We start from the raw sequence: 11,848 nt of genomic DNA, 5'->3' as shown, positions 1-11,848 counted from the left end.
CACATAGCATGCATACAAAACGTAGGGACAACAATGGACAGAAAAGTAACCAAAGAAACGGTGTGCTTGTCGCCAAGAGATGTAAACTCAGGCTGTACAACTGAACGTAAAGAAATCCCCGTCCCGGTTGGCCCTGCCCCGCCGGTAGCAGTCACCCAATTTGCGCCAGAGGAACTTAAAGTGTCAGAGGAATTTAAATGGTTGATGCAGCGAGTAGCCGACGGCTCAAGAGGCAGCCTCATAGTACCAGATGAGAGTGAGCCGGTTATCAGAGACGGAGCGGTGGTGACTGTCGCGCTTCCGCCCAAAGCGCGCGCGTTAGCCAAGAACTGGCTCATACGATCTCCAGGATTCAGAGCGAACACCATGCCTGCATGGCAGTGAGAGTAAGGGTTAATCTGCCGACAAAAGAACCACCGCGGTTCGAGAGAGTTGACGGTAATTGTTAGGATAAGGTCGTTGCGGTCGGTCGGGTTAAGCTGATTGAACCCAGATTCCAGTTGCTGCGAGGATATGCACGGCCACTCCAAACTTGACTGGCTCAATGTATGGTTCAGCTTGTGAAATTCGAAGGTCACCAGATCCCCAACGTCGGCGTTAACATAACCAGGTTGAAAGGCAAACTTGTCCCCGTCACCGACTTTCACCCGATGCACGACCTGGCGCTGAGGATGAAAGGTAACTGTTTGATCAATTCTATCGAATGTCAGTTGCATTCAATGTTCTGGAGGTGGGCAATATAACTAACTCAATATCCAGCGCCGCCGGATGGAGGAGGTACAGAGAAAGCAGAAAAACGAACGCCAGCATTCGTGCCATGATATCTTCATAAAAACAGCTAGGGGTGGTAGGTAGTGAGTACGGTAAAAATAAGATAAAAGACGAGATCGTACTTGGCTTTATATTCCCTTCTGAAGCAAGGCCGATTTCCATGGCGTGGTCACGGTTCACAAAAGTCGTGGCTCCTTTCTGATACTGCAAAACGACCCCTGGTGTGCACTACCATTTGTCTAGGGTAAGTGATCTGTTGTTAGGAACTTTCTTTTCAATAGCCATGCTACAGATGACCTCGGTTTAAACGCACAAGGTTCAATTGGTTGGCAGCAAATCGTACTGATTAAATTAAAAACTATCAAAGGGTTGGTAGCTAGCTACAGGATATCCACCTCGGTTACGCGACCCCTTGCCTGGCCCTGGCATTCGGTGCCCAAAATCCTCCTCTGGCTGAATTTGGTTGAAAATCTAGCTGGTGAAAGTCAATCCGGCCCTTGGAGTGAAGGGCGATGTTACGAAGCTCATCTAGAACAGCGGGCGAGGCGCAGGCTATAGAGAACGTGAGAAAATGATACATCAAGGGGCTAATATAGACTTACCCGTCACGAGCATCTTATCTGACCACTCTTCGAGCTCTCGATCTAGTATTTTCTTTACATCCAGTTCTTCTTTATAGTGTACATCAATGCGGCGCCCGGGGCGTTCGTTACGAACGGACTGATCCGAACAGTCCAAGATGTAAAGCGAAATATGAAGAATCTAAAGCAGGTAAGCACGGGTAGATGATATCAATGCAATACGATCTCTTCTCCTACCAAAGTCGTATCATCATCGGCAAGCAACTGGTCCATCCAGTCACATATCCAGTTCATGTGCTCTAGATAACCATCAATGCTTAGCAGGGTCTATTTCAAAGGTCAACGAAATTTGCTCACCTTCTTTGTCCAACTGCCACACCAGCGAGATACGGTGGCGGCGAACCCCCCCTCCCCGGGTGTGCATCGCCTTCTCTTCGCTGACGAAGCGTTGGAGTAGTTCCCGGATGAAGGGAAGCTGGCCTACGATGCCAATACCAGTCGCGACGAGAGCTACCGCATCGTACGGGAACCCTGTGCTCAACGGCTGCCAGCGGTCAAGGTCTTTCCCACCATATGGTCCATCCACGATGATGCGAAGTCGTCGGTGCCGGGTTAGCCAGAGCTTTCTTGTGAAACCAGAATCGACCTCAATGAGGACGGAGACTGACGCTGCCCTCCCATCAGGTGAAGTTTCCCACCAGGCGAGCTCAAAACGCTGGGCCGGCCAGCACCTTACCGCAGGCACGTACAGGTAGATATGTTGACCGGGGCGGGGCTTCCACGGCCGCGAGGGACAAAATGTCAACTCGACTGCATCCGTCCGCGGCGCCACTTCTGCGATGGGAAAGGGCGGGTGTCGCGCCAAGAGATTGCGAAACAACACCTTTGCCACATTTAGCGCGGATATACAGCCAAACATAGATACGGCGACTATAAAGCAGATGGCATGTAGAGTACGCGGTCGCTTTAGATGCAGCCAGACCAGCACCATAGCTAGAGTACCCACGAAGAAATGTGATCTGACGAATAGATATGACAAGGAACGAACAAAACGTTGTGAGAACAGGAGGAGGAGTATAAGAACCCCACCGGCCTAATTCCAGAAGTCAGTATCTATCTTGCGCGGGAATACAAGGTACTTGCCACAGATCCGTAACGAAGGAAGCGGTCTCGGAAGTCAAAGAGCTCCGTCTGCGGCAGTAGAAGCCCGACATGAATGGCCGACTGTATGACAGCCATCAGAGCGAGCGCTCGGTGAGCAATGTGGAACTCCGTGAGCGTGACCCCGAGCCAGTCAGCTACCTGGCTGGACTGGCTGGCAAGAAGAAGCGGGGAGAGGTGGAGGACGGCAAGAGATCCTGCCCTCGCGCTAGCATCCTGATTGTCCCTGACGCCGGTAATATTGCAGGCAACAGTGCCGCTCACGTGCAAAAGATGGATAAATGCCCGAGAGAAGGTGACAGGACCAAAAAGACGTCGGCGTGGAATAAGATATGGCCAGGGGTGATTCTGGAGACACAATCGCATCATCTGTGGACTGAAGATGTACGACGCGCCACGCAGAAGGAGACGATGAAGACGGAAAAGGACGACGAAACCTGCCGCCGACAAGGCATATACGGTTAGAAGATCCATGGTGCTGGAGATGATACTCAGATGTGTGTCTTCTCCGCGATACGAACGGGAGATATGCGGTATATGAGCGCTGGAGGCCACGGATTGATCTCTCTTTTCCAAATTCGTGGCCCTTCCCCTCGCCTTAGTGTTTCTAAACGGTCCATCCGTGGCCGTTTCATCGCTTCGGCTGCCTTTGCGGCGCCTGGCGTTTCAGGATTGATAAAGAAATGACGCGGGCGCTTAACGACACAGCATGGAGCCAAATATAGCTCACGGCCTCTAGCTTGGTTCATACGTAGTTGGAAGCAATAAAAGCCGGTCTCTTATAATTTTCAGCGTCACCATCTTCAACTTGGAGTCTCCGATATCATCGACCTCAATTCCGCCACTAAGAAAATCAAAGAATAGTATGACCGGCTCATTACGCAGAGGGAGGCGGCGCGTCGGTGTCAACAGAAGTCGCACAGAGCGAAGAAGGGATACAAGGGCAGACCGCGAGCGATATCGGCGTGGTAAACGAGGAGTTTGTCAACGGGCCAACGACGTGTACGTAGATGGCATAGACAGTGGGCGTGACCGGTACGTCTATGTCTGCATCGTCGAGAAGCGAGAGAAGGCGCCGGATAACTATTGCATCTACAACTCCCACCCAACGAGTACATGGTTTCCGCCCAAGGAAGAAGATGTAGTAAGTGTTTCAGCGGCCCAACATTGTCTGCGTCTTCTGACTGTCGATTGAAGAAGGAGGGGCTCATCGAGCAGTATGGACCAAAGGACTTTCTCCCGAACAACCCTGAACCCGCCGAGGAAAGAAGGCGCGAATCCGGACGCTGTGACTTCAAAATCTCGCCACCTCCACCGCTTGTACTCTCCACGAGCATATGTGCCAGCTCCCCACGGCGCGGTAAATGGCTCCTTTCGCCTCCCTGGATGAGTCAATGGGAGCAAATTCTTGAGGGCCGAACGATCCAGCGGCAGAACCACGATGATGCCACGCGTGTTCCAAACACGTGACTCCAGAGCGTGAGGCGCGGGATAGATTTGATTAGTTATATTATCTTCTCTACTGTATCGTGCAGAACCAAAATCAAATTCATGATTCGCTACTCTAAGAAAGCTACGCGTGTATTGTATCTACAGAAGAGCTTGATGAAACGTGACTTATGTGTTCAATCATGATTTCATTCGTAGTAACTGAGTAACAGGGGATCAAGGATGTCCAGCACCCATAAAGGCTGCTACCCACTCAGGACGGATCTCCACACTCTTTGGCGCCGACTCTCGCGCAGCTCGGATAAACAGTCTGAGGCATTTGGGGCCTGGCGACCGCTGGACGAAACCATGCTATACAGCGTCAGCTACTGCTGAATATTGGGATTCTCACAAATTACCTGGAGCAGCTCCGCTACTGATCTCGTCTTAGTGAGCATCTGGAACTCACTCATGGCAGCCTCCCATCTGCCAGGGGTCAAGGCATCAGCGCCGCGGAGAGCATTGGGTGCCTCCAAGCACCGAACAATAATTTGGCCCAGAGCACGGATATCATCCTGGGCCACTTTGAGGGCTGCATGGGTAAGCATGGTAGCACCGATGTTTCCTGGATAACCGTCAGTTAACTGCATTTTAGCGTAGGTTGAATTGCTGTCCAATACCGATCTTAACAGCCACTGGGTTGACGGAGAGAAGAACATTTTCCGCGCAGAGCTCTCCCGCCACAAGTTGCTGAGCGTGAAGAAAATCCAATCCGTTCAAGATTTCTTTGCAGAACGCTGCGACCTGGTAGGGCCGCAGGATCCCATAGGGTGTACTGAATATATCAGCAAGTGACACATCCATAACTTCATAGAAGAGGAAAATTGCCCCTTCGTGATAGAGCGCTTCACACAGCTTAACGATATTCTTATGTGCAATCGGCTTCAGCTTGGACAGCCATTCCTGATTATCAACCTCGGCTCGCTTGGCAATCATCTCGTCGAAAGAATCGTTTTTGGCATTAACTAGGATTCCCGGACCAGCCTGATCCAGGTTAAAGCCTTGTTGATACTGATCCCAAGGGTTCGCCACCTCCTTCAGCAGCTGTGGACGATGCGTTGGTTTTCCAGCGGGGAGGTTGACTTGCGTGCCGACGGGCAGCATGCGTCGGAGCTTTGGACCACGGGGAGCATTCGAGAGGGGGATGACCCGTTTGGTGATTCGGTGGGATGGGACTGGCCCGCTTCGAGGGAACATGGTCCCCGGTCGGCGCACCACTTGTTCCGACGTGGCTTCAATCATGTTGTTTGGAGCGGTTCGCCGCTCAGAAACGTGAAGGAGGGTTGCTATATATGTTTAAATAATCTGTGGCCTTGACGACTCAAAAGCGTGACCCCCCCCCTCTCTTCTCCTCCCATTACCCACTTTCGCCCTCCATCCTTCTTTATGGGCGCCAAAACTCCGAGCTGGTCAGAAATAGTGAACTATGTTGAACATTTCAACGGAGCAAGCAGCAGACCAACAATCCACCCTATCGGAAGATGGCCTCACCAACTTTAAGTGACCTTGACCTCGCAAAGGAGAAAGACAGGTGCCTCCTTGGATGCGCCAAAGTTGAATTGAAGCACTTGGTATTCGAAGAAACGGGAGGAATTGGGACCCGGCATGTGACAAAGGCAAACGTAAACTGGTTAATACGAAAGTTCGAGGTGGACAAATGCCGCCGTCTCGAGCCACAGCACTGGATCCCTGCCGTAGTCACCCGTAATGGCCTCCAGGTGATACTTAACGCGAACTCCCTATCCTCGATTGGCGGCGATGACCCTGGAGACTTCCCATTGAGCCTGCCCTCTGGGCATGAGGTAACGTGCCTGCAGGGCCGGATACGCCACGCTGCGGGAACTAAGTGGTTGGAAACTGATGATCAATGGTGGATTTTGAAACTCTACGACTCTCGGCTATCCTCCGAAGCTCGAAGAAGCCTGCGGGAGGACAGAGACGCGTCTCAGGAATTCTCCAGTGGGGAGATATACTGGAATGTGCGGCACCATGAGAGACAGGGTAATGATGATGAGAGACGGAAGTGGTTGGCGAGGTGGCCCTCGCCATATATGGAACGAGACTTCACCCAGCTACGTGAGAGCATATATTCGCGACCCCTCTATGAGGCCCTGGACAGGCTTCTTGAGTTTCGCGCTCTCTGGCCCGCCTTTCACGTGGGCAACTTGCATCGACTGCTACCCATGCGCTGTCCGGAGGTAGGATACGGCTCTGGCCTGACTAGAATGGCGCTGACATCATCTAGGCTTTGGCAAGCTATCTCGACTTCATCCGAGACGTGTGGATGTGGATAACGGACAGCAGGCCGTGGCGGCTGGAGGAGACTGATGTTGAGCATCTGGAGGGGCGTTCCCCAATGTGGTCAAAGGCTGATGGGATCTACATTGATGAGGTATTCAAGGACGGCACTGTATTTTGCCGTATAATCAATCAGGACGAGCGAGAGGTACTTCGTCAAAGGGTAAGGCAGTGCTCGACCATTATCCCGTCTATCCGAACGTTCCTCGAGGATTCTAAGTATCTGGAGCCGATGGCTAAGCTTGTGAGAATGCTGCTCCCCCCTGACTTCAAGGGAACCGTGCAAGAGGGGATGAGGCGTTGCTATCAGCCAAGTGCCAATGGCGTACTTCACATCCAGACATCGGCGGCCGGACATCGCACGGCGCCTCGTGACGCGGATGATGACGGATTCTGGTCAGCTTACAGACAGGTGTGGCTGGGAGCAATGCGTGATTGGTTTGGCATTGTTCCCGGCTTCCGCCCTCGGAAAATGACGAAGGTTCCTGGAACCGTAGCGCAGCCGCATCCTTCAATTCTGTGGAGTCGGTTCGTAGATCTAGCAGTCTCTGTTGGCTTCAATATCTCTAAACGGCCGGACTTTTCTGAGTCGCCCGAGGATATCATCCGTCAGTGTCTGTCGCTGCTCAGACCTGCCGATCTGTTCGAGCAGGATCCCGACCTCCTGTCCGCTGAGAGTCGCCGTGTTGCCGAAAACCTGGGCTTCAGACGTCGCCCTGCCGAGATTGCGCGTCCTGCCCGTCCTTCATTAACGACGGACCTTGGAGCGTGGTCAATCACCGCCCGCTGCGGGATGACCGATGGGGCATCCTTCTTTTCCGACCAGAAGTATCTGTTCCTTGACAACATTTATGCTCGGCTTGATGATGTGCCCGGCGTCCATCTGACCTCCTTTGCGGTCAAGCGGGACTTCTTCCTTGCACACTTTCCTCCTGCCGTCGATTTGATAAGGCAGCCATGCTCGAGCTGGTCTTCCCCAGCAACGATGCTTGCATGTCCGGCAAATGGACCTACCTGTGCCAACATATTTCCGTCTCAGGCGCATTCACCGGCCCTTCCCTTCAGCGACATGGCGAATGAGGGCGAAGCTCCCCTTCTGACAGCTAGTGAGAACCGGGATGTTCGACCTTCATCGCGGGGATTCCTATCTCTCGCGCATTCATCTTACAGCCTTGTAAGCCCTAGCGAGAATGGCGAGACTAACCCAGCACAGACAAATGCTCAACCTACTGCCCTCCCTCTCGTAATCGATATGCATCGCGCGGTGCCGCGTACCGTCATACCAACTTTCCTTACGACACAAGACCCTCGATGGTGCAGAGCGCGGGTTGTTATTTCTCCGGGGAAATTTGTTGCATACCTGCAGACAGTGCAGCCCTCTGTCCCGCGGTATGGTGTTATCTTTGACTTGTCAACATCACACATTACTTGCATTCTCTCATCCCACGCCGAGTGCTATCTTGACACGTTCGACGGGACAAATCTTTGGTTTGCTAGGCTACTCCCGCAGAGTTTTCACCTGTCCATTATTCCAATGACAGCAGTTTACTGTGCGATTCGAAATACGCAGGCTATATTTATGGGATCTGCAGGAAAAGTTGGGTTCTATCAAGATATACTTCATCCAGATATTGCTGCACCTGTCGACTTCACACTACAACTACCACATTTTGATCCCGTGGGGGAACATTGGGAGATAAAAAGCGAATGAATTGATGCTAATTCTAGCCTTAACCACTATCATACCTTCGTCGACGCTTCATGGAATATAGGTTAAATCACAAGAAACAGTGCCGAAATTCCAACAAGGCAGTATCCGTTTAGTTCATCGGTTCTCTATACCGTTCTTCAAGCTCCAACTTGGCCCGAAGAATAACATCGGTAACCCAGCAGGCTACCTCCCTCAGCTCGCACTGAGTGTGCTCCTCAAGCTGCATTATATCGACCACGCTACGCCGTACGCGTTCCAACTCCGCAGCAGTTTTTCGATGACGTTCTTGCTCCTTTTCAAAGGCTTGGTTCAATTTTGCGTTGGCTTCCGTGGCCTCGACGAGGAATTTTCTTTCCATTCTAAGTTCGTCACGGGTGATGGAATGTGCTATGTACTCGCGTTGTAACAGCTGGTTGTAATCTCGATCCATTGCCACAGATGCTTCAATCTGCTTTTGAAGCCGGTCGCTCTCTTTTTTTAACCCCTCAATCAGAACGCTATCCTGCCGATGTACAATCGCCCAGTTGAGATCGCGATGAACTCGTGCCATCTGCGCGTAAAGATAAACATTGAATGCGGCTGGTGGAGTGCCCAGTAATTGCGTCTATTCTGTTAGAAAGACCACGCAGTTGGGGTATTATTTTTCTTACCTCATTGTTTGAATGCCCACTCGAGGGCACGTCCATGTTCTTCAGCAATATCAGACTGCAACTTCACAAAAATTAATCAGGAGAACTAAATTTCCAGAAGACGTCATGGCATAAAGTGAGCATTCAATTACTTTTATACTATGTATATTCAGCACCCATTTTTTCTGAATCCGCTGTGAGCGAATTAAAAGCGACGGTATAGTTTCATGATGCGGTTGTAAGTATGCATCTCTCACTAGCATGTGGGGCTCTATACCTAATGGAGACTAAGTTATTTATGATGGGGAGCCATTATCAGTGAGTAGTACCCACCTGCAAGACTGAAAGCACAGGGAATGAGGGCTCATCTGATGTTGCAGAGCATGATCCTCAGCAAATTGCGGTTACAGGTAGCAAGAAGTAACCGTGCGAGCAACAGTTGAGGAGTTTACTGATGAATATTGACAAATGGATAGGTAGAGCATTAGATATGAATGTGTTCGCTACTCTCGAACATTGAATTTAAAATACATGCCTTCACCACTCCTGGGTTTTCCGTGACCGCCCAGCAGAGACAGGTAGGAATAACTTTGTTGTCTTCAACAAATGCAAACGAACGTTGTGGAATCCCGTGGATATTTCCCTCCCGAGACCACCTCCCACTGTTAAAATGGCCATGCCCGCATAGCCATATGGAGTCGAAAGAGAATACGAAATCGTAGCACCTCGTCCTTGCCAGTGGTCTGTTTCCCTGGGACCACCCTCTCTTTCAACTTTCTAGATGTAAGTCTGGTTTTCCGCTCCGCTCAAATCCTCTTCAATTTTCGGGAGAATGTTCCGAGCCAATCTCTCTGGAATCCGACTTTTTGCGCGTGGCAATGAGGAGGTTGATCGCATCACCGAGTCGCTGGGGCCGCCTAAAGTGTATCAGATATTTTGTTTTCAAGAGTCAATCAGAAATAGACTTCTGCCAGCCTGACCTCTGACCACCTCCGCCGAACTTGGTTGTCGAATGTGCAAGGTCACAGGATACCGGGGGATTTTTGCCTCCTGTCGTTTAGGTCCTGTACGCCCACTGCGCGTGCAGTGAGGTGTCGGGTTCGATATCGAGTCACCGATTTCAAACAACTGACTTTCATGTTTATTGGGTAGTTTCTTTTTTTTAATGAAAATCACTACAGCTGCACAGGTTATGAACAACCAGACCCCAATGCAAATCCCCACTATTCCGCCCCTGCCGATGCGAGATTCGGACGCTGCCTGAACGTGCCGCATTTTAGAGGTATAATAATTAGAAAAAAGGGAAAGGGCCAATACTGAATCCAGCATTGCTTGAGGAGAACGGACCTGCTACTTATAGTTCACATTGCCGAATCCGTGGCTCCGCCATCCTTAATCGCAGGGCCACGCTCTTATATCACGCTGACTAAATCAGGAGAATTTAGCGATCCATGTAATTATACAATCTTGAGACATATCCTGAAATAAGTCCCAGTCAAGCGGAGTGCGGCCAAGTGAAATTTTTGTTGACATCCTGGAGAAAGCGACCATGATATATAGACTACCATTATTCAGCGATCGAGCACCGTGTGCCGATTTTGCCGTTTTTTGACGCCACTTGCAATCACACCTGAGGGTTAAAAGAGGAGTATTGCTTGGAAGTCTCAAATTTGAAAGGTACATTTTAATGCTCCACCTTTAGCTATCTATGATATCTATCTACATTGTAACAGTTGGTTCCTTCACACGAGCTTCCCCACCACCTACCCCATACTCGCAGATGGCTTCCCCACCCCGTTTCAGTGCCGCAAAAAGAAATGAGATCCAGAAATGTGGAAATAAAGAATTATTTATCATTTAATTGCTTAAATAAACACCCGCAACATGTTTTGGATAAGTCTTCGATGTCTCATAAATCGGGACCGGGTAGTGATGCGCCTGCTTACACTGTAGATCAGCAAATGCACTGAGCTAAACTTAGATTTGGGAGTCGCACTAGTTCCCCAGCAGATGGAGGCGGACTGCCATTCGTGTATAAGGTAAAGTGTTGGCTGTTCACAAAAATGATGACATAGACATGGGCACTGCATTTATCACTGTACTCCACACTCTTTCTGAATAGAGTCTCTCGCCGTCCGCGCTTTCTTTTAGATGATGTTTGATAATCTTTATATTTTTTATATACTGTATGAGGATAGTGCTTTTTCTGCTTATAGTTAGTTGAGAAAGAAACAACTTGACTGAAATTAGGGCTCTTACTATCTGCTCTTCTGAAGGTGGCCAAGTCTCACTTGAATCGGTATTCAAGATGAAAAATTGACCGTGGATGTCTATAAGGATATAAACCTGTGCCTCGTTCTGCTCAGCATATTTCACAGCCTTGTGAAAGAGACATAGTCTCCGTCGGCGTCTGCTCTGTTGAATATTGGATTGATTCTGCTGTGACTGTGATCGTTTCCGTCGTCGGCTGGTGTCCCTCGCGTGTATTATGCTGTCTTCGCAAGAGAAGAAACTCTGGGGTTCACCGTTTCTCTGGAATGGACCCAATTGATTGTTTTCAGGGGCCTGCTGCGGCTGTCCCATCTTCAAAAGACGGTGATATTCCTTAGGGTCTGTGTACGAAGTGGAATGACGTGGTACGAACAAGGAGGTTGGGAGAAAGGACACGGAGATGTATGTCAAGCCAAATGAGGTCCCTGAGTACCTCGCGCGTGTATAAATCTTTTACACTTTGGGAGGGGACAGAAAACTGTTCCAAATGACTTCTCAGAAATAGAGTCATGCTCAGGGCCACGATTACGTTCCTTAGAATCGTGGCCCCATGGAATACCCGCTCTCCTCGACCCACCAGTTCCCTCCCCAGTGTTAGTCGTGGAAGATTTGGCACTTATTTCGACGCAAGCGGGTTGACTGAGGAGAATTAGCAACCGGGAAGCCTTTGGCTGTTGGGCGCTGTGTCCTACCGCGGTCAGCCTGGCCTGGCCACGGAATAAAGTAGCAAGACTTCGAACAAGTGGCCAAGGTATAAATAACCCTTTCTCATGCCAGAACCATTTCTGCCCGCTTCATTTCCTAACAACGCTACGATGTCGTCCAATCATGTCTCGCTGGCACGGATCTCCGAAAGGTCGAGTATATTTCTTATAACCGATGTGCGCGCCTCCGAGCTCTCCGAGGAGGATATAGACAGAGCATTTCCACCCACTCCC

At 50.3% G+C, this 11,848-nt stretch overlaps 6 protein-coding genes across 6 annotated transcripts; 3 read left to right on the top strand and 3 right to left on the bottom strand.

The window, feature by feature from the left end:
- Positions 1–33: 33 nt before the first annotated feature.
- HCAG_08764 (predicted protein) lies at positions 34–384 on the top strand (the record flags this gene model as incomplete). The annotated part of the gene is made up of 1 exon (XM_001536392.1): positions 34–384. One exon carries the CDS (start codon positions 34–36, stop codon positions 382–384), a length of 351 nt encoding a protein of 116 aa, XP_001536442.1.
- A 249-nt stretch (positions 385–633) lies between these two features.
- On the bottom strand, positions 634–2,271 carry HCAG_08763 (predicted protein; the record flags this gene model as incomplete). Its single annotated transcript, XM_001536391.1, has 7 exons — positions 634–682; positions 749–824; positions 894–999; positions 1,167–1,246; positions 1,374–1,533; positions 1,590–1,651; positions 1,710–2,271. 7 exons carry the CDS (start codon positions 2,269–2,271, stop codon positions 634–636), a joined length of 1,095 nt encoding a protein of 364 aa, XP_001536441.1.
- A 293-nt stretch (positions 2,272–2,564) lies between these two features.
- HCAG_08762 (predicted protein) lies at positions 2,565–2,978 on the top strand (the record flags this gene model as incomplete). Its single annotated transcript, XM_001536390.1, has 2 exons — positions 2,565–2,808; positions 2,854–2,978. 2 exons carry the CDS (start codon positions 2,565–2,567, stop codon positions 2,976–2,978), a joined length of 369 nt encoding a protein of 122 aa, XP_001536440.1.
- A 627-nt stretch (positions 2,979–3,605) lies between these two features.
- HCAG_08761 (predicted protein) lies at positions 3,606–5,198 on the bottom strand (the record flags this gene model as incomplete). The annotated part of the gene is made up of 4 exons (XM_001536389.1): positions 3,606–4,035; positions 4,216–4,313; positions 4,361–4,566; positions 4,622–5,198. The coding sequence occupies 4 exons, from the start codon at positions 5,196–5,198 to the stop codon at positions 3,606–3,608; spliced, it is 1,311 nt and encodes a 436-aa protein (XP_001536439.1).
- Positions 5,199–5,482: 284 nt separating this feature from the next.
- Positions 5,483–7,546, top strand: HCAG_08760 (predicted protein; the record flags this gene model as incomplete). Its single annotated transcript, XM_001536388.1, has 3 exons — positions 5,483–6,199; positions 6,247–7,473; positions 7,508–7,546. The coding sequence occupies 3 exons, from the start codon at positions 5,483–5,485 to the stop codon at positions 7,544–7,546; spliced, it is 1,983 nt and encodes a 660-aa protein (XP_001536438.1).
- A 573-nt stretch (positions 7,547–8,119) lies between these two features.
- HCAG_08759 (predicted protein) lies at positions 8,120–8,696 on the bottom strand (the record flags this gene model as incomplete). The annotated part of the gene is made up of 2 exons (XM_001536387.1): positions 8,120–8,589; positions 8,681–8,696. The coding sequence occupies 2 exons, from the start codon at positions 8,694–8,696 to the stop codon at positions 8,120–8,122; spliced, it is 486 nt and encodes a 161-aa protein (XP_001536437.1).
- Between the last annotated feature and the right edge of the window lie 3,152 nt (positions 8,697–11,848).

This window comes from Histoplasma capsulatum, genomic scaffold, assembly GCF_000149585.1.
Source record: "Histoplasma capsulatum NAm1 scaffold_12 genomic scaffold, whole genome shotgun sequence".
Classification (NCBI taxonomy): domain Eukaryota; kingdom Fungi; phylum Ascomycota; class Eurotiomycetes; order Onygenales; family Ajellomycetaceae; genus Histoplasma; species Histoplasma mississippiense.
Note: the sequence above shows the minus strand (reverse complement) of the source record. Positions and strands in the feature narration are given on the sequence as shown.